Source organism: Dendropsophus ebraccatus, chromosome 9 (assembly GCF_027789765.1).
Source record: "Dendropsophus ebraccatus isolate aDenEbr1 chromosome 9, aDenEbr1.pat, whole genome shotgun sequence".
Lineage (NCBI taxonomy): Eukaryota > Metazoa > Chordata > Amphibia > Anura > Hylidae > Dendropsophus > Dendropsophus ebraccatus.
Window position 1 is genome coordinate 25859272 of NC_091462.1, and position 21327 is coordinate 25880598.

At 42.9% G+C, this 21327-nt stretch overlaps 1 protein-coding gene across 3 annotated transcripts in view; it reads right to left on the minus strand.

Annotated features, from left to right (window-relative positions):
* Positions 1-21327, minus strand: part of ITGB6 (integrin subunit beta 6) — a 115007-nt gene that overhangs the window by 65825 nt on the left and 27855 nt on the right. For 2 of the 3 annotated variants that reach the window (XM_069982789.1, XM_069982787.1), the window contains exons 1-2: positions 2048-2154; positions 1864-1951 (exon numbers count right to left, since the gene is read on the minus strand). In XM_069982789.1, the coding sequence (XP_069838890.1) occupies positions 1864-1924 (61 nt within the window). In that variant the 5' untranslated portion in view covers positions 1925-1951; positions 2048-2154. Of the gene's footprint in view, positions 1-1863; positions 1952-2047; positions 2155-21327 lie in introns of those variants that run through there. The other variant, XM_069982788.1, reaches the window with a different exon arrangement.

Genomic DNA, 21327 nt, shown 5'->3' on the forward strand with positions numbered 1-21327 from the left:
CATGGGCAGCAACATATGAAAAGTTATACTTTAGTGGCATACCCCTTTAAGACTTATACTAATCATGTTGTGCCAAAAGCCAAACACTGACTAAATACCTGGAGCTTCAGGTGTTCAGATATGTAAACATGCACTCACTGCACATGCTGAGTCTCACTGAACAGGTGTAGCATTATTCTGTATTATGGAAGGAGTGAGATGCCAGTGTAAGGAAAATAGGTTTGGGATTATTTGGGCTTTGTATAGCTTTATATTGGCATTGTATGGCACTATTATTTCTGAACTGTGTGGCACCATTATTCAGTTACAGTATAGCACTATTATGTGATCACTTTATGGCTCTGTTTTTGGAGACATAAACTTTTCATATGTTGTTGCCCATGGTGAGACTAACAATTCATTCCAAACTTGTTATTATGGTTTCAGTCTCCTTCCCTCAGTTCTGAGCTGCTGCTGCTTTCTGCTGAAGACACAAAAAACTGTATGTGAGCTTTTCTTTCTGTCTCCCCCCTCCCTTCTGAGACAGCTGATGTAAACAAGTCCCTATGTGCAACTTTGCAGCAACTTTGTAATGCTGGGTGGGATATTCACAATGAGTTTATCAGCAACTTGACCTCAAATTAACCCTCCCAGCATTACAAAGAAGCTACAAATTTTCAGATAAATCCTGCCAGGAGTATACATGAGCTGTCTCAGAAAGGAGGAGAGAAGAGGGGGAGACAGAGAGAAAAGCTCACATACACTTTTCTGTGTCTTCAGCAAAAAGACAGCAGCTCAGAACTGGGGGAAGGGGGCTGAACAGATAATAACAAGTATAGAATGAATTGTTAGTCTCACCATGGGCAGTAACATATCAAAAGTTATTTAGAGTGGAATACCCCTTTAATCACACAAGTATTAAATCACTGTTACTGACCTATATGACAACTTTATGGCCCTATTTTTTTTATTATATACATATATATATATATATATATATATATATATATATATATATATATTACCACTGTATATCAGTATTATTTACTGTCTGTATAAGCACTTTTTAAGCACTGTATGGCACTTTTATATGACCACTTTATTTGAGCCCTGTATGACACTATTATACAACCACTATTAGTATATGGCAATATTATTGGAATGCTGTTTAACAAATAACATATTACTAGGATTCTGGGTGGTTCTATTATTTGGGGATTCTGTAGCAATGTTATATGGTCAGTCAATGGCACAAGTATTAGCGCACAGATGTATAATCTAAAACTCTCATAATATCCCAGGGGTTTTGAATTTCATCTTCATCCCCACAATTGTATATGTATCAATGAATCTCCTTTTCTTTACCAATTCTGTGATTACATATAATCCCTTAGAACAATATACAGTCATGGTTCACTCCTATTATACACCGCATACAACATCTGTGGAACCCAACTATGTAAACAGTGGTTTGCCCGGGGTTACCCCAATTTGCATAACAGCAATTGTGTAACATATTGCACAATATTATTAATAGCTAAATTCTACAGAAAACAAATCAGAACACAATGAACTCTCATCTGTATCTATAGCTTCATAGGGTCTGTGACACCTGAGACCTGGGCAGAACAATAACAAAAGTGACAGCTTTCCATATATTTACTATATTGTACCTGATGAAGATAGACATAACCTTGGTGTAGCTGTAACCTGCAGTCCTATGCAAGACAACCTGCAGTCCTATGCAAGACACTCATCAATATCTGATACTATATTGTACTTGATGAACATAGACATAATCTTGGTGTAGCTGTAACCTGCAGTCCTATGCAAGACACTCATCAATATCTGATACCGTATTGTATATAGTAACCTCCATCTTACCTTGTACATGAGTTTTTCCATGCAGAATGAATGCTAAGAGCCAAATCAATTCAATCCCCATTCGTTTTGTTTTTTTTTAAACTTCAGGCTGAGTAAATATATAAAGAAAAAAAAAAAGAATAGTTTCAGTTGTTGCAAAGAATATTCTTCACGTATCAATGGTTGACTACATTGCCTTACTTACATTCTGTGGATGAGAAAAAATAAAGTGCTCAAGAAGGAAGGTGGAGTGAGCTAAGAATGTAGGTTTAAAAGGAATGAAACTTTTCCAGCAGGTACAAACACCTTTCAACTTGGAGGTAACCACTTCCTTGTTTCCCTTATAAGGAGTCCAGGTACGCTAACCTAAAGAAGGTGGGGACACCCGGGCCAGGTAAGAGGACACTGGAGACTACAACCTGCCTCTTGGCACAGTCTTAAGGTTACAGCTCACATTTCAATCAGTACGGTCACAACTTTGTTCTTACACTTTCATCCCGGTAGGAATGTGAATTTTTTTTCCCCCCCTTTGGTAACATAGTCTCTAAAGCGTTCTCTATGCTTCACAAGAATAGACGAGGACTGCGAGTGGACACAAAGGGTTAAAAGCACTAAGCTCGCAGCCAACGCTGAACCCTACCCGAGCCGATGAAGGATATTATTATTATATATTTTTTTTCCTTTCTTTCCAGCCCTGAGCAGCGATGCACATGAAACTATTATGATTGCTTCCGTGCGTGCCAGATTTAATAAGCCGAACATGTGATGCAGATCAATTTAATTCTGGGCAAGATGGCTCCGCGAGCGAGATGTGTTTGTATACAGATACGCCAAAGAAGATTATGGGGAATATTTACAGTTTTTCTTTATTCTGCGGATGTGCCAGGTATAGATGCCTTCCCTAAATTGTGGATGGCACCGTGCCCGGCGTTAATAGGATCTACATCTCTCTCCCAGTACACGGCCTGAATACACAAGGATCAGCTTGATACCCGGCGCAGGAGATACTAAAAGTTACTGAAAGTCCAACTCTTATTCTGCTGCTTGGCAAAGGCAAATTCTATCCGGCTCAATGAGTTGTATGATAACGGAAACCTTGGTTCACCTTTGTGGAGAAAGCAGTGTAAAGATAGGTGGCTGTAAATGTCTATGTCTTAAAGGGAAGCCATCTGTAAAGGATACAGGAGGCAGAAATAGCAGCTAATGTAGTGTTATCAGGAATGACACATAGGGGGCCCAAACTAACCTGTTAACCTCAATCTAGCCTATTCTTACCTGGAGCTATAAAGCTATAATATTTAAAGGGGTACACCATGATATATTCTTTCCAGACTGACACACTGCTCTCTGCTGCCACCTCTGTCCATCTCTGGAACTGTCCAGAGCAGGATGGGGATTTGCTACTACTCTGGACAGTTTCTGCCATGGGCAGAGGTGGCAGCAGAGAGCACTGTGTCAGACTGGAAAGAATACAACACTTCTTGCAGGACATACAGCAGCTGGAAGTCCTGGAAGACTTAAGATTTATTAAGTAGAAGTAATTTACAAATCTGTATAACTTTTGAGCACCAGCCGATTAATTTTTTTCCCCTTTGACAGTTAATAGAAGGTGATGGGTAAACCAGGCTCCCATTAGGGTGCCCTTTATTTCACATAAGTGTAAGGCTCTGTTCACACTTGTTAGTCTCCTAAGTTCACCGTCTATGTCGGCACCCCATCAGAACAGTATACGGATGTAGATACTGCTGCATACCAGTGAATGAGATGAATGGGCATGGCTCGGGGAGGCAGCAGTATGCTGGTATGCTGACATATATAGTGAATGTAGTGCACATATTGTGTGTGAATTGTGCCTGATCAGATGCATTGAATTTATAATATGGAATTCAGCGACTGCATAAAGATTATGTTACAGCTCTTAATTTCGGAATGAGAGGGTCACTGTGCGGGGCAACAACAAATGTACGTTAAAAATATAGTACAGAAATAAGAGACCCTGACCATTGGCCTGCATGAGTTCCAGATACATGCTAATGGGCCTGGATGTTATCAGTATAGGCTTATCATTATTGTCTCGGCAGTAATAAAGATTTGCAGTATATCTCTATTATGTTTATTTACATATTTTGCACTTTTTATTATCATTCTTCACCTCCATGTGCTCCATGCTATAAAGGAAGTCTCATGGTCAAAGGGTGTTTATCCCAATCCTGACCCCAGCATACAGTAGAGGGCAGAATAGGATGTGCTTTCCCTTTTTAAAAAGATGTCGCAGACCCATTGCTTCTGTTACGGAGAGATACAGACGCTTAGTGGTTGTAAAAAAAATATATATTTGTATTGATTATATTTACATAAAATAAACAAAAACAAACATTCCTTGCAGTGTATCTTTATAAATAAATTTGTGGACAGGGTAATTGGGTTCCACAACAGGTTCCCTCGGGGATGGAGGGTTTAAGACAGTCTTCCCCTAGAATTCAGGGATCTGGACAGTCTTCCATTAGGATGGAGGCTACTAGACAGTCTAGGTTTGATGGTTCTAGACAATCTACCTCTAGGACAGAGGGTTATGGACAGTCTGTTTCTAGTACAGAGGGTTATGGACAGTATCTCTAGGACAGAGAGTTATGGACAGTCTACCTCTAGGATAGAGTGTTCTGCCTTATTCTGCCTCTAGGACTGAGAGTTAGGGTATGTTCACACTGAGTAAGTACGGCGGAATTCCGCGGCAGGGAATCCCGCCGTGCTCAGTGTCCCACTGTCTTTGATTGAGAGGGCATGCGCTCCTCCCCAGCCGCCGCTCTCCGCTCAAAGAGTAAGTTCTGCCGTACTTACTCAGTGTGAACATACCCTTATAGGCAGTCTGTCTCAAGGATGTTTTAGACAGTCTACCTCCAAGATCGAGGGTTTCACACGGTATAACTCTAAGATGGAGGGTTCTGGAGAAACTGCCTTTAGGATAGAAATTTATGGACAGTAAAGGAATAATCCGGCACTCACTGAGTTCTTTGTGCTCTTTTATTAAAGTGTCACATTAAACAGATACAAGTAAGTAGGAGATGTTTCGGCCTGTGACCTTCATCAGCTGGCTGATGAACAGGGCCGGCGTCAGCACCCGGCTTACTTGGGCAAGTGCCGGGGCCCACAGCATCCCTGGGGGCCCAGTCCTGCCAGAGCTGTTTTATTTCCTCACTGAGACTGGCTGGAGGTAGGTAGCATTCCCCTCCCTGCCTGGCCAGCCATTGTCTCCTCCATGCAGCAGATCAGACTTATCTGCACTCCCTGCATATTTATGCCTTGGCCCAGACCTGATTAGAGGAGGACAGAGCAGCAGAGCTCCCGGCCAGGAGATGGTGAGTGTACTAAGGGGAGTCGGGCAGTGTTTTGTGGGGTGTTTAGAGACCATGTGACTCTCCAATTGCTGCAAAACTATCAGGACATGATAGGAGTTTTAGTTTGATAACAACTGAAGATTCACTTGTTGGGAAACAGTGATTTGTGGCACTGTATATTTAGTGTGGTGTTTCCTAACATATAACTATCCAACTCCCACCATGTACTGCTTGCAGGACATGATGGGATATGTAGTTTGACAACAACTGAAGAGTCTCTTTTTGGGAAACAGTAATTTGGGGACAGTGTATTAGTATAGTGTTCTCTAAAATGTGTGTGCAGAGGGGGGCATCTATAAGGGGGCTACACAAAGGGGGACCAACTGTTTTACTGTTGCCACCTGAGTGGTTCACAAAGGGGCCTGCTGAGGCTCGGTCCCCAAGGGCCCACAAAACCCTGTAGCCGGCCCTGCTGATGAAGGCCACGGGCTGAAATGCCTCCTCCTTACTTGTCTCTGTATGATGTGACACTCTAATAAAAGAGCTCAAAGAGCTTGGTGAGTGCCGGGATATTCCTTTACTGTTTACTTGGACTGATTTGTACCGTAAGCACCACCCCATTACAGAGTGCCACCTTGCTCCTATACCAAAATATTATGGACAGTTTGGTTTAGAATGGAGGATTCTTCTGGATAATGTTCATTTAGGATAGAGGTTCTAGACAGTCTACCTCTAGTATGGTGGGTTCTAGACAACATATCTCTAAGATGGAGTGTTCTGCACAGTCAGCCTCTAGGTTGGAGCATTCTACACAGTCCACCCCCAGAAGTTTACACCTGTGCCCACCGATGTCTCCAAAGATGAGGAACTCTATCACACATTATATTCTCTTTGGCACCAAAGATGATCTGGCCCATAGATCACTTTGTAGCCAGTCCAACTTTACGAATGATTGTAGCAGTATACAGTATTGCTATAGTGACCATGTTGGAGGCAGAGAGAAGGATCACTAAACCTCTTTTCAATATTGCAGTGGTTTCTTCCTCATTTTAGAAAGTTTTTCCCAATCCACAGGAAATAAGATAATTGAAAGATTGATGGTGACCTCTCCACCCATCACAGGAACACAGAACCATCTTATGCTACGTTTACACGATGCGATTATTGGCCCGATCGTACGATTAACGATTTCGAAGTAACATTTTTTTTTTTATAACGATCAGCGTTTAGATGGAACGTTACAGTATATCGTACAGAAAATTCGTTTTGCGATCGCTTAAGCCTATCTCACACATAGGTAAAATCAGTGAACGACTGTTTACACAGAACGATCGCCGAATTTTTTGCGAACGACGATTTAAGAACATGTTAAAAGATCAAAATGAACGATTTATCGATCCTTCGCCGCGTTTACACGTACGATTATCGTTCGAATTTGATCGTAATCGCAAAAATTCGCCCGATAATCGTTCCGAGTAAACGTAGCATTATGGTGCGTTTACACAGAAAGATTATCTGACAGATTATGTGCCAAAGATTTGAAACCAAAGCCAAAAAAGGAATGGATTTTAAAAGAGGAGAAATCTCAGTCTTTCCTTTATGACCTGATCTCTGTTTATAGTCTGTTCCTGGTTTTGGCTTCAAATCTTTGGCAGATAATCTGTCAGATAATCTTTCTGTGTAAACGCACCATAACGCCAGGTTATAACACCTGCAGATCCTGGGTTACCAAATCTACACTATACTGGAAGTTGGGCCACTAAAGACTAAGGGCCCTTTTACACATTTAAGAACATGTTAAAAGATCAAAATGAACGATTTATCGATCCTTCGCCGCGTTTACACGTACGATTATCGTTCGAATTTGATCGTTATCGCGAAAATTCGCCCGATAATCGTTCCGTGTAAACGTACCATTATGGTGCGTTTACACAGAAAGTTTATCTGACAGATTATCTTCCAAAGATTTGAAGCCGAAGCCAGGACTGGATTTGAAAAGAGGAGAAATCTCAAGCTTTCCTTTATGACCTGGTCTCTGTTTACAGTCTTTTTCTGGCTTTGGCTTCAAATCTTTGGCAGATAATCTGTCAGATAATCTTTCTGTGTAAAAGGGCCCTAACAGCAGACTGTTTGCAAAAATAGAAAGAAAGCATGAAAGACCACAGATAGATGATAAAATAACTTTATTTACCAATATAATTCATTTAATAGACAGCGGAAATTAGGTTTTTATAACCAAACAACCTCTTTAAAACTCACCAGCATATGTAATGTCCCAGAATGGAGGTGCCATTACTGTTTTTAGTATGTGTAGTCTGGCAATGAAAAAAAAATCATTAGGCTAAGGTTTTGAGGTTTGGAAGGTGTATTCTCCACCAATCAGCTAGCTCCTAGAGGCCTTTATATAGTGCTGGAGTATACCATGTGGGAGTCATCCAGTTAATCCCAGTCAGAGACAGAGCAAGTACCAGAGTTCCCTACTGAGAGACTTCCAGGCCCTGGTCTGTTGGCCAGGACCCATCTGTGGGGTTCTACAGAGAGCGTCTTCAGAACCTTCTTGTTCACCACTCCTGCACCCTAGCCATGCTGGGCTAGTGAACCTGCGGTGAGGCTGCTATCGATGGGGACCAAAGCCTATCCACGTTGGGGGACTATCTTCTCTTCTTAAAAGCCCTGCAAAACTCTTCAGGAGCTACACAAGCCAGCAGGAAAGAGGAACAAAAGCCGAGTAACTCTGCTGCAACTTGCTAGAACCAAAGGAGAACTCAGATGGTTAGCTCACCCGTCAATGGGACCTGTGTTCCTGGATCGTGTCACTGAGTGTCCACAACAGAAATAGGCGGATTGTCATAGACATGAATACAGGATATAACGCCACCGACAAAAAGTTAGAGCCCCCTACAGCTGAGGACTTTGATTATCTGGATAGGCCCCCTTAACGTAGCCCACTGTCATCTAGTTTCAAGTACAACCCAAAGTACTAACTACTTCCTAAGATACTTTGCTTCAACCTCCAAATTCATAAGACCCGCTTGCAGCAGTGATTTTTAGGTACCTTAACTATTTCAAGTACCTTTAGTATATATACTGTACCTGCTAAAGGCAGTGATTTGAAGTATTTCAAGTCTCACAAGGATTTTCAAAGGAATCTCAGTCAGCCACTTCTCAGGCTAACTCTATATTACACCTTGCTACAGAATGGACTGTTATTACTGTGTACCGCACCTTTAAGAAACATTGCAGTAAAAGTTTCAACTTGCTTGAATTACTGGCTCCCCCTGAGTTACAGCATATATACTTAAAGTGAATGTACAACCGGTACATCGCTTTTTTGTCTTTTACATGAATAGACTGACGCCGAAAAGCCGATGCCGCAGTCCTTCTTTTGAACCACCGCCCAGTTCCTGCACACTGTGTCGGTCTATTCCCAGCGTGGAGCACTGGGGGCGGGCCTGCCTTCCCCCCAGTGTAACAATCTCCCCTCCACTTGTGACATAGCTCCATTGATTCTAATGGAGCCTTGTTATAGAGGGGAGATCGTCACACTGGAGGTCGTCTGGTTAGCCTCCGGTGCTTCATACCAGGCTAGGCTTGGGAATAGACCGGTGCAGTGTGCGGTAATTGGGAGGCGGTTCACAAAGAGGACTGTGGAAATAAGATAACTGAAAGATTGATGGTGACCTTTCCACCAATAAGAGGAACACAGGACCATCTAACTCCAGCTTATAATGTGGTGTCCCACCATGGGTGTTACTAGTCTGTACACCATTCGCAAAAGCCTGTACTTAAAGTTCAGTGGTAATGAAGTTATGCCTAAGTTTTGCCACTAAATGTGGCTAGTATGTATATCTGTAGTTATATATTGTAGTGAGCAAGCGGATATTGTTTATTTGTGGTCTGTGCACCAATGAGAGCTATTCTTCTTCTCCACCTATCACTATTCTCCTTTCTCTTTGCATTCTCATCTCCACCACTCACAGGAGTTATTACACACCCTGTAGGAAGTTGTCACATGGGGAGAGGAAAGAGAAAGTGTACACCCACACTTAGAGAGTTCTTCTCTGGTTCTCGTAGAGGAAAGACACACAGACCAGAGTCTCCTGCAGAGTTTAGCCAGGAGCCTGGCTCTGCCAAGTTCCCCCTCCAGGACAGACCAGCTGTAGTATATCTACATGGGAAACACAGAGACTCTTTTCTTTCAAGCAACACTTCTTCTAACCGTGCAGTGCTAAATTCCAACAGAGAGGACAATTCAGGAATCATCCCAACCAACGCTGTTGAACGTCTCTAATGGTGCAGGACAATATCCTAACACTAGAGGAACTGATCCGGATAGAGCAAAGTTGCTACAAGCCTACGTACTTTATCTCGCAGCCCAGGTGTAACCAGGCCGGCTCGCTTCCAGTGCTTCATACCAGGCCGGTGCTCGAGAAAAGACCAGTGCAGTGTGCGGGAATCTGGGGGCGGGTCACAAAGAGGACTGTGGCACCGTCATCCCCACGCCTGAGCTGGTCTATTCATGTAAAAAACAAAAAAGTCATGTACCGGTAGTACATTTGTTTTGAGCTAACCCCTTCTTTCGTTCCTTAGAACCAATGGCATCCCATCTACCCATTCAGTGCCGAGTTGACTAATATGCCTATCCCTCACCTTTCCCACATTATTTACCTGTCTATTCGCTGGTTTATTACATGATATCCTTGTCAGACCATCTTCTATTCTGGGAAGCTTTCTGAGTTTTTTCTTCCGTTATTGTATACCTATTGTCAAGCCTCGAAGTGTTTTTTTTACCCCATCTCGATCTCTTGTCTTGAAGACTGAAGAAAGAAACTACTGTACCGTCTATTAACCCATTGAGACCCGTATGTTCTCACTTGAGATGACCGTACACTCCTTTTGTCAGCCGATAAACAGTAAACTGGCTGAGATGAAACAGACCGTCACGTTGTGAAACCTTTTAGGCTGATGGTAACGATAGAAAGATGAAAGGCTAATGGTTCTCTCCAGCATGTGAGATGAGATACAGTTACCTTTCACTGTTCTCATTGCTAGAAAGTCACCTCTACAACTCAGAGCCAGAGAATACAGAACAGAAAGGATTATATCATTCAATCTCCTCGCTGTGGATGTTTAGAATTCCCCTTTAAGAGATGAATTGTATGGTTTAGTACATTGCAGTTATTGCCTGATTATCTGCTTTTTGGTAGTTTAGATGCTTGTGGTCTATTACATAAATTATTCTTAACTTTGCTCTTCAGGGCATTTAATGGGGTTGACAGACCAATGCTTTTAGAGCAGAGTGGTGCTTGATAACCTAATGAGCTGTCAGTTATGGGAGGGAAAAAGCAGCAGATCAGGAAAAAGGAGGCAAGTTTGCTAAATGAATGTACATGTAAATATTTAACCTGACGTATCTTACCAATATAAGAATATTAGCTGAGATGGGACTACCCCCTTTTTAAAGGGGTACTCAGGTGGGGAAAAAAAATAAAAATGAAAAACAGATTTGTAATTTACTTTTATTTAAAAATGTCAAGTCTTCCGGTACTTATCAGCTGCTGTATGGTCTGCAGGAAGTGGTGTTTTCTTTCCAGTCTGACACAGTGCTCTCTGCTGCCACCTCTGTCCATGTCAGGAACTGTACAGAGCAGTAGCAAATCTCCATTAAAAACCTTTCCAGCTCTGGAGAGTTCCTGACAGCAGAGAGCACTGTGTCAGACTGGAAAGAAAACACCACTTCCTGCAGACCATACAGCAGCTGATAAGTACTGGAAGACTTGATATTTTTAAATAGGAATAGTTTACTGATCTGTATAACCTTCTGAAACCAGATAATTTGAAACCTTTTTTTTTTTTTTAACTGGAGTACCACTGCTTGTTTGCATCCTGTGACTACTGTTTGTGACAGGTGAATGTAACTCAGTTTCTCACTGTAATGAATGTGATTCATCAAGTGATTCCATAGGGCTGCTGTATCCCAGTACAGATCCTGCTACATGAAACAACTTGGTTGGCCAATAGCTGCAGTGTTGTTATCATGTGCCATTGCTATTAGATTTTTTTTGTATTTTTACTATATGCTGTTACTGTGAAACAGGGCAATATGCTGCCACCTAGTGGCAAAATTCTGTACACCCCTCTGAGTGAGGTCCCCATATAAAGCACTACATTACAGAACATTCTGGTGTGTGGGAGAAGCCTCCATACCCCAGCCTCTTTCTCCACTAAGAGAAGGGACCATTCCATGGAAGTACATAGCTCCCTGCTCCTCAGGACTGAGCACATGCTGATATAGTGTAGCTTAGCTAAGATTTCTAAGAACCTGCAAATCCCGGATTCTTTCTAGTTCTATCAGAGGAGTTATAAAGGATTTTCAGAGGTGAAGGTGTAAATCTACCTCATAGTACATGTAGGACCTGCACAAGCTTCTGATCGGGCCTAGAGAGAACATGGAACGTCAGCTGATGAACCAATTCCAAGACTGCAACTACATCCAAGACCAATACTTCAATACTTGAGTTGCAGTATTGGTCTTGGATGTAGTTGCAGTCTTGGAATTGGTTCATCAGGTGACGTTCCACGTTTTCTCTAGGCCCGATCAGAAGCTTGTACAGGTCCTACATATACTATGAGGTACATTTACACCTTCACCTCTGAAAATCCTTTATAACTCCTCTGATATATATATATATATATATATATATATATATATATATATATCCCAAATTCCCCCTCCTCCCATCTGTTGTCAATGCCCCAACATAGAGAAGACAAAAGAACAGATTTTGATAAGGATTGAGCTCTGGGTGATCAGATAACTGCACATATATCATATATACATCTCTTCTACATATTACTTTGTTATGTAATATTTTTTGATGAATTAGACATAACAATGTCCTAGGCTTTCATGGTAGTAATATTTGCCCAGTGTATGTGGTGATGAGCGCCAGGGTTGATCTGGCAGCAATGTACATGGCAGGTGTGTATCACATATTGCATCTGACTACTGCCTGCATGTTAGGTGACTCAATATACAACAGAGATAAGGTAAGAACAAGATGCAAGGAGAGGTGAGAGGCTGATGGATGAGGAAGCTTTCAGGATGGCTCTATTCACTTGCATAAAACCTGTGTTCATGTAAAAGGCTTGAAAGAAACATAAAAAAAAAAAATCTAGGTGAAAAACTAGTTTGATGTATAGAACAGGTCTGGTATAGTGTTGAGTGGCAGCAGTAAGGGGTGACACGGGCCTCTCTGCTGCCACCAATGTTTGTGGTGGGAACTGTACAGTAGGTGTAAGCGCTGCTGTATCTGATCCATCACTGCTGTTGCTGTGCACTATTCATACAGAGCAGGGTCCGCCCAATGTAATGTATATTCTTATCAGAATATACAATATACGGAGGGTAGCTGTCTGTCACCATAGCTGTGTGCAGCACCCTCTGCAAAGTGAGCGGTGAACACAATTACCACCCGCTCTGCTAGCGTCTCTGTGCACAATGCATGACAATGTCTAGCCCTCTTACCTCAGTGATAGTGAACATAAGGAGCTCCACCTAGTGGCCACTACAGCCGGAATTAATTTTAACAATGGAAAACAAATGGGCACTGCAGCAAAGCCTAAGGGTGGTATTCCACGGGCCGACTAGGGCACGATCAACGATGTAATCGGCGCTTGTTTACTGGGCCTATTCCACGTCCCGACAATCATTTAGCGAGGGCTGCAGGGACATTGTGACCGATGTCCTTGCAGCCCTTGTTTCATACTTTACCTAACCAGGCTGCAAGTCTTCTCCTTCTCCCGATCCCGCGCTGTAGCAGCTTCGGAGCGGCCTGTCTGAACTGACAGACCGCTCAGCCAATCACTGGCCGCGGCGGTCCTGTTTAGCGATGGCTGCAGGGACATCCTTACCGATGTCCTTGCAGCCTTTGTTTCATACCTTACCTCACCAGACTGCAGGTCTTAGCTCACCAGGCTGCAGGAGAAGACCTGCAGCCTGGTGAGGTAAAGTATAATATTTTCATATCGTCAGTCGCCGGCCGCGCACTGCTATCCCCCCCCCCCCCCCCCCCCCCCTTTCTCTCCTTCACTGCTCATTATCAGGAAATCTCAACTCTTTTACATCAGTCGAGCTCTGTGTAACCTATGGAGAGGGGAGGGGTAAGGAGGGAGGAGGGAGATTAGGCGGCAGCAGAGACCAGAGAACAAAGGATTACACAGCGGGACCTGAGTGAAAAGTATTCAGAGGTCAGAGAGGTCAGTGCTGACTTCAGAGAAGATAGTGAAATAGCTGTAAATTAACTCTTTGTTGTCCTGTTTTGATGCCTCATCTCCCTCCACCCCTCCCCTCTCCATAAGAGAACCATGAAGACGGGGGAGAGCTTGAAACTGCTTTTTTAGGATAAAAATGCATTTTTCAGCTAATAAACCCAATTACAAAGTTTCTTAAAATCACCTGTACTATTGATTTCTGACCAAAAAATGTAAACGATAGTAACACTTTAAGATTTATACTTACTAAAATCTTTCAAAGTCATAAATCATCATGGTCATCCCTTATAAAGTATTTGTACGTGGACGTTTATAGCATCATTGTATTAATTTGTATGGGTTGAACTGATCTTTACACTTTTTACTGTCTTATATTGAATGAATATATGGAAATTACAATATTCTATCTGTTACTGAGATTTGGGCGCTATAGGGAACACAGAACTGACTTATTAGTTCCAGCTCAGAAAACCCTACGCAATATTGGATAATCCCTAAGAGTACAATCCCAATGATTACATAGTAACACCTAATATCAAGGAGGATCAATGGCGCTATCTAACCACCCAGTGTTATTTAGAGATATATGGCCATAGTATGTGAGAACTATATGGCATCTATGATGTATATTTTGCCCATTGACTCCCATTGCCCATAGTCTTATATATATATATGAGGTCAAAGGAGGTCAAGACAGCAACTTTTGGCCTCTGTTAAAGGGGTTAGTTACAAAAAAAAAAAAAAATTCAAATCAACTGGTGCCAGATTTGTAATTTACTTCGATTAAAAAATCTCAAGCCTTACAGTTCTTATCAGCTGCTGTATGTGCAGCAGGAAGTGCCATTCATTCCAGTCTGGGGAGCATGAGAGGTTCTCTATGGGGATTTGCTGCTGCTCTAGACAGTTCCCGACATGGACAGAGGTGGCAGCAGAGAGCACTGTGTCAGACTGGAGAATATACTCCACTTCCTGCAGGGCATAAAACAGCTGAGAAGTACTGGAGGACTGAGGAATTTTTAATAAGAGTAAATTACATATTTCGGGCATTTTTTGGCACCAGATGATTTGAAGGATTTTTTTTTTTGTGAACTATCCCTTTAAGTGAGAGGAGCCATATGAATATGTTTGACATATATACCATATAACATATAAGCAGTGATGGGGTTAATGCCATGTGCAGTGAGCCTTGCCAGTAGTTTCCACCATGACCAAAGGTCCAGTGTTAGAGGTATGATAGAAATGTTAGGAGTTGCAATGTAACTAAGGCTCAGTCATGTGTATTATACAACTATATATATATATATAACTTGTAACCACATGGGCGTGAAGATTAATGTCTTTGTGTTATAGAAGGAAAATATTTGTATGAATAAGGTTAAGTTTACTTGGCACTTAGGGGTATTTGTGTGAAATTATAGATTTTCTCTTCCTCTTGATCCTTAAAGGGATACTCCAGTGGCAAAAAAAACATGTTTCCAAATCAACTGGTGTTAGAAATTTATACAAATTTGTAAATTACTTCTATTTAAAAAAAAAAAATCCCATGCTTTTCAGTACTTATCAGCTGCTGCATGCCCTACAGGAAGTGGTGTATTCTTTCCAGTCTGAGACAGTGCTCCCTGCTGCCACCTCTGTCCATGTGAGTAAGGGTCCAGAGCAGTAGCAAATCTCCATAGAAAACGTTTCCTGCTTTGGACAGTTCCTGACATGGACAGAGGTGGCAGCAGAGAGCACCGTGCATGAAATACAGCACCTGATAAGTACTGGAAGGCTTGACATTTTTAAATAGACATAATTTAGAAATCCGTTTAACTTACTGACACGTTAATTTGAAAACTCTGTATTTTTTATTTCTGTGGAGTACCCCTTTAAAGTAGACCTTTCAGCAGCTTTTTACTGACTAAAGCCAGTGTACAGCAGGGCTTCTTACTCTAAATCAGGAGATATGACTCCTATATTAATTTTTCTCTCCAGCGCTGAGATATAACCTTTGGGATGTAAGCAAATTAGGAAATAAAGCACATGGGTGTTCTCTGGGCTGCAAAAGCCCAGCAATGTTCGACCTGCCTATATGAACAAAATGTGTGTTAACTTGTGGCCATATGTGTGTTAGCTGCTAGGCTTTTGCAGCACAAGGGAACACCCTGTGGGCTTTAGTTACAAATTTGCATAACATATCTAAAGCCTATATCTCAGCACTGAAGCAATGGATTCAGGATATGGGGCCCTACGGTACACTGCAGGGGGTAGAGTCTTCTTATACCAGTTAATTGGATGTTTTTTCCGGAGTATCCCCTTTAACTGTCACTTATGACACCAATTTTATTCTGTGTGTACAGAGTGTACAAGTCCCTATGTCAACTGTTCCAGAGCAGAGGCCAACAACTGTTGTCATAGGGCAACTGGGGCACATCAGTGTCAGGATTCAAGCTTTACTTTAAAGAGACTCTATCAGTATGTTTATGGTGTCCTATCTCAGGGTAGCATAAACTAGTGACAGAGAAGCTGAACAGAATGATGCATCACTTACATTGTTCTGTGCAGCTGATCCAGAGATATCCTCCTGAATAACATGGCCAATAAGTAGTCCTCTCCATTATGTGCATAAGCTCAGTAGTCCTGGATATTCATGAGAAGCAGAAAAGCCCACCCACCAGCTGCTGATTGGCAGTTATCTATCAATACTGTGTATTGGCAGTCACCTGTCAATCTGCAGCTGGAGGGCATAAGGAGGGGTGTGGCAAGAATCCTATTCTCCTGCATATTAGGAGAACGGCTAAACAGAATGATGTACAGTAATACACCGATCTGTTCAGCATTTCTGACACTAGTTTATGCCGCCTTCATTTAAGGCGGAATAAACCTAGTGACAGATTCCCTTTAACGTCCACTTGTCCACTATGTGGTTTTATATTTCTAATGTTCCTCACTATTGCAGGAACTGGCTGTGCACATAACCTAGATCTAAGGCTGTGCTACCATCAGACGTTATCTCCACTCCGAATCTAGGACATTTCATTCAACATTTTCATAAAAGAAAGTTGCAGGAAGTTAGAGCGGTCAATGTTAGGGGCGGCCGACTGTTACAGCTGAGGAATTCTACCCAGCTAATATGTTTATCAAGCCCACGTCTGCAATATTGCCTGCATTATGGATGATGTTTACACAGATGTTTACATAACAGATGTGCGCATTACCAGCGCTATCACATGGTATCAGAAATACTTATATTTTGCACAGAATTCTTTAACTAGCCAGATGCTGTAGATTTAAAATTAGACGGTAATTATAAATAATTATAAATGAGCGATACAAAATTTGTTGTATAGATTTGAAAATAAAAAGATATAAGTGGTTATGAGCATGTTAAAGTGGTACTCCGGATAAATAAAGTATGTTTTCAAATCAACTAGTGTCAGAAAGTTATACAGATTTCTAATTTAGGTCTATTTAAAAATCTTTAGTCTTATGGTACTTATCAGCTGCTGTATGTCCTGCAGGAAGTGGAGTATTTTTTTCCAGTCTGACACAGTGCTCTCTGCTGCCACCGCAGTCTGCTTGGAGCAATAGCAAATTTTCATAGAAAACCCTCTCCTGCTCTGGGATGGATACACGCACTTGGATGACTATGTCGTGTAGACAAATGTGGTGCACTACTGTGAGGCGCGAACGGGCACTTGCTAAATGGTGCTGTGTGACTCCACTAGTGTAGTGGGTGGTCGAGATATAGCTCAGCCAGGTGTTATGCTGTTGTGATGCCAGTGCCGGTTGGGCACACAGGTATGGAGGCACACCTGCTTTTATTTTAGTGAGGCTGGCTATACCCTTTCCTCTGTGGTCAGTAACCTGCCGGGCTGTTGCAGGGTTCCTTGGGCATTTATCATGGTGGTCCAGAGTGAAGTTGTGACCCACTAGGACTATTGGTACCGCCACCCACAGAAAGGAGAGATGATCCAAGGAAATTGCAATGGCTGTGTAGGTGCTTAGATAAGATTCACAGAGCCCCATTACAATACATAAACTCTTCTTTACTGCAGGAATAATTCTTACAGTGATACAATAGACTTTTGCCTTGATAACAGACTTTGGACTTGACTGACAAGACTAGATCAGCCGTGCTGGCTTGGTTGCGTGCTGAGAAGTAGAGTAAGTTCAGAGAAGTAGAGAGGAGGATGTTGAGAGAGTCCCAACCCAAAGTAGTACTGTGCTCTGCTGGAACTTTAGAAGTAGAATAAGAATAATTGAGAGTAGAGAGAAAACTTGTGCCCATGTTTTGACTCCTTGGTCTTTGCACCACCTATTGCACACGAGTGTCGGTCGACCCGTCCTAGAGGGTGACACAAGCCCCAGATCTTGTTACCAAGGATGAGCAGAGTGGTCAGAGTTTTCTAGTTACACCCGCGCTGCGAGATAGAGTACGTAGCCTTCTAGCAACTTTGCTTTATGTGGATCAGTTCCTCTTTCTTCAGGATACTGTCCTTCACCTTTAGACTTGTTCACAGCGTGGGCTGGAATGATCCCTGACTTGTCCTCTCTGAGGACAAGTGTGTGGAAGTGCTGCGTTCAAGAAAAGAGTGGCCATTCCCATGTGTGTTTGCTTTGTACCTCAGACTCAGACTACACTGGACACTGACTCTGGACTGGTTCTTCTGTCCCTGACAGAGGACCTGGCATAAGCCAGGGCCCAACTTGACTGCTGTAGGGACAGTTCTGGCTTGCGTCCTTCCTCTACAGAAATGTGTGGCTACACTTACTCTCCCCTACAGCATATGTAATATGTGCTGTAAGTGGGTGAGAAGAGAGTGCAAGAGAAGAAAAGAAAAGGGAGATAGGTAGAGAAGAGAAAGAGCTCTCATTGGTGCACAAAGCACAGAAACAATAACCCTTTAGTTACCTACAGCTGTACAATACTTAAGAATACAATATAGATACTAGCGACATCTAGTGGTAAAACTTAGGTACTACTTCATTACCACTACTACTTTGAAGTACAGGCTTTTCCGAGGGCTGTAAAGACAAGTAACACCCGTGTTGGGACCACACAGACATTACCATTGTGCTGTAGGGCATTGTTGACTACACAGCACACATTTTACTCTTCACGTTGTGTTTACTTTGAGAAATGTAGCAGTAAGGGAAAAAAAAGTGAGGAATGGACGTGTGTCAGACAGAGCTCAAAGACCATGTCAAATATTAGATTTTGGAGCAGACAGGCTTGTTTTTTAATGTATTGAAAGCTGAGCGGCACTCCAGTCCACAATATCTAGACAGGTAGATGGGACTCATCCGGCGGTGCTAGCTGTAAAATAGTCTTTTAACATACATGCTTATGTAGTTGCACTCACCGCTGTGATACTTCTGAAAGGACTTCTTTATTTCTCAAACCAGTGCGGACGCCAGCTGGGTGCAGGTAACAGGCTTGTTTCACGCTAGTTTGGGCTTACATGTACATTCTATGCCAGGGGTACTCAACAAATTTTAGTGAAGGTCCACTTACCGGGGTCTATTGTCAGGTGAAGGTCCGAGCTGAACATCATTAGTAAACATGTTGCGCTTCCCCAGTAGTATATAGACCCCTGTGCGCTCCCCCAGTAGTATGTAGACCCCCCGCTTTGTGCTCCCCAGTAGTATATAGCCCCCCCTGTACTCCCCCTCCCATATAGCATATAACATAAAAAAATAAAATACTTATACTCACCTTGGTCCAGGCATCTCCTCTTCTCTTCCCCTCTTGTGGCCGCACTGCAGCAGTCACAAGAGGCCGCTCTCCCCTAGTCCTGGCGCCAGTGCTACAGTGACGTCACCCGAGCAACAAAACCGGAGACAGGACAGAGCGGCCTCTTGTGATCGCTGCGGCTACAAGAGTGACTGACAGGGAGGGAGCCGATGGCTCCCTCTCTGTCAGTGCTGCTCCTGCACGGTAACTATTAGCGCTCCTTACGAGGGGGGAGGGGGGGGAGGGGGGAGAGGGGAGCAGCGCAGCTCAGTATACAGGTATACTGAGCTGCAGCAGGGTTCCGTACAGCTGGCCTCCACGGTCCGCCTGTTCTATGCCAATACACAGCAAATTTGTTATGTCCTCGTCTACGGCCGTAATAGAACACAAATCGCATTGTCACACATATACACACTTGGGGGCCCTGCATGCTACACTATGGAGGTGTTCTACCGTGTATATAAACAGTTTTTCTCAAAAAGTAAGACCTACCCTAGCTTCATTTTGCTGGCTTTTTGGATTAGACTTGAAATATAAGCTTTAAACCAATAATAAGCCCTAGTTATAGTCAGCTGACCAAATCCCTGACACTGGGTGTTGAGCAGAGGGGGATGTATACAGTATGGGGACTACCTGCAGAGGGGGATGTATACAGTATGGGGACTACCTGCAGAGGGGGATGTATACAGTAATGGGGACTACCTGCAGAGGGGGGTGTATACAGTATGGAGACTACCTGCAGAGGGGGGTGTATACAGTATGGAGATTACCTGCAGAGGGGGGTGTATACAGTATGGGGACTACCTGCAGAGGGGGATGTATACAGTATGGGGACTACCTGCAGAGGGGATGTATACAGTATGGAGACTACCTGCAGAGGGGATGTATACAGTATGGGGACTACCTGCAGAGGAGGATGTATACAGTATGGGGACTACCTGCAGAGGGGATGTATACAGTATGGAGACTACCTGCAGAGGGGATGTATACAGTATGGGGACTACCTGCAGAGGGGGATGTATACAGTATGGAGATTACCTGCAGAGGGGGATGTATACAGTATGGGGACTACCTGCAGAGAGGGATGTATACAGTATGAGGACTACCTGCAGAAAAGGAATGTATACAGTATGGGGACTACCTGCAGAGGGGGATGTATACAGTATGGGGACTACCTGCAGAGGGGATGTAAACAGTATGAGGACTACCTGCAGAGGGGATGTATACAGTATGGGGATTACCCGCAGAGGGGGATGTATACAGTATAGGGGAAAAACTGCAAAGGGTAGAGCGATATATACAGTATGGAGGCCTAACTACAGGGGAACTATCACTATGTGAGCCTAACAACAGTGGGACATACAGTATGGCGGCTAACAACCTATAAAGTGGGGCTACAGTATAGGGACATACTGCGTTTCTCCAAAAATAAGACCTACCCTGAAAATTTATTCAGAGGAAAAAAAATTATAAAACCCTGTCTTATTTTTGGAGTATTTGCCATCCACCAGACCTTATGGTTCGGTTCACTTTGTGAAATCACTGACTATATCACAGCGGACTGGGCTGATTTTTGGGCAGGTTCCAAGGCTGCTGCTGTATATGATGTTTGCAGGTTGTTTCCTCTATATTACCTCTGCCCTGGACTTGTCGGTTACTTAATTACAGTCCTCACACTTTCTTATGCCGAGAACGTTGAAAGTATTGATTTTCATAATGCTTCCCTCTGGCTGGGCTGCACTATATTGTAGCCATGTCCTCTCCATGTGGATCTATGCAGCCTTCATTGCCTTGACCTTACTTTTTCATTGCTGAACTGCTAAAGAGACAATCAATGGATCTGACCACAACATTAGGAGTGGAGAATGTGAGAAATGGCTGCTGCAAACCATCAGTCTTCGAAAACACTTCAGGGAAATGGCGTCCCAGCTCATGAATAAATATGCGGCTAAAGAGCAGTCTACCTGTCTGAGCCTCATCTATAACTGCCCCCACCTCTTTCATTACAGTCCCATATCTCTCTGTCAGAGTCAATGACTATGGAGGTCTAGCCGCTTTTAGTGTTTTGTCTGCCTGAATTGTTGGCTTTGTGGGAATAGAAGATGCAAAAATTGCAGAAGAAGTCCGGAATAGTTGCTCAAGTTTGTCCTGTAAACTGCG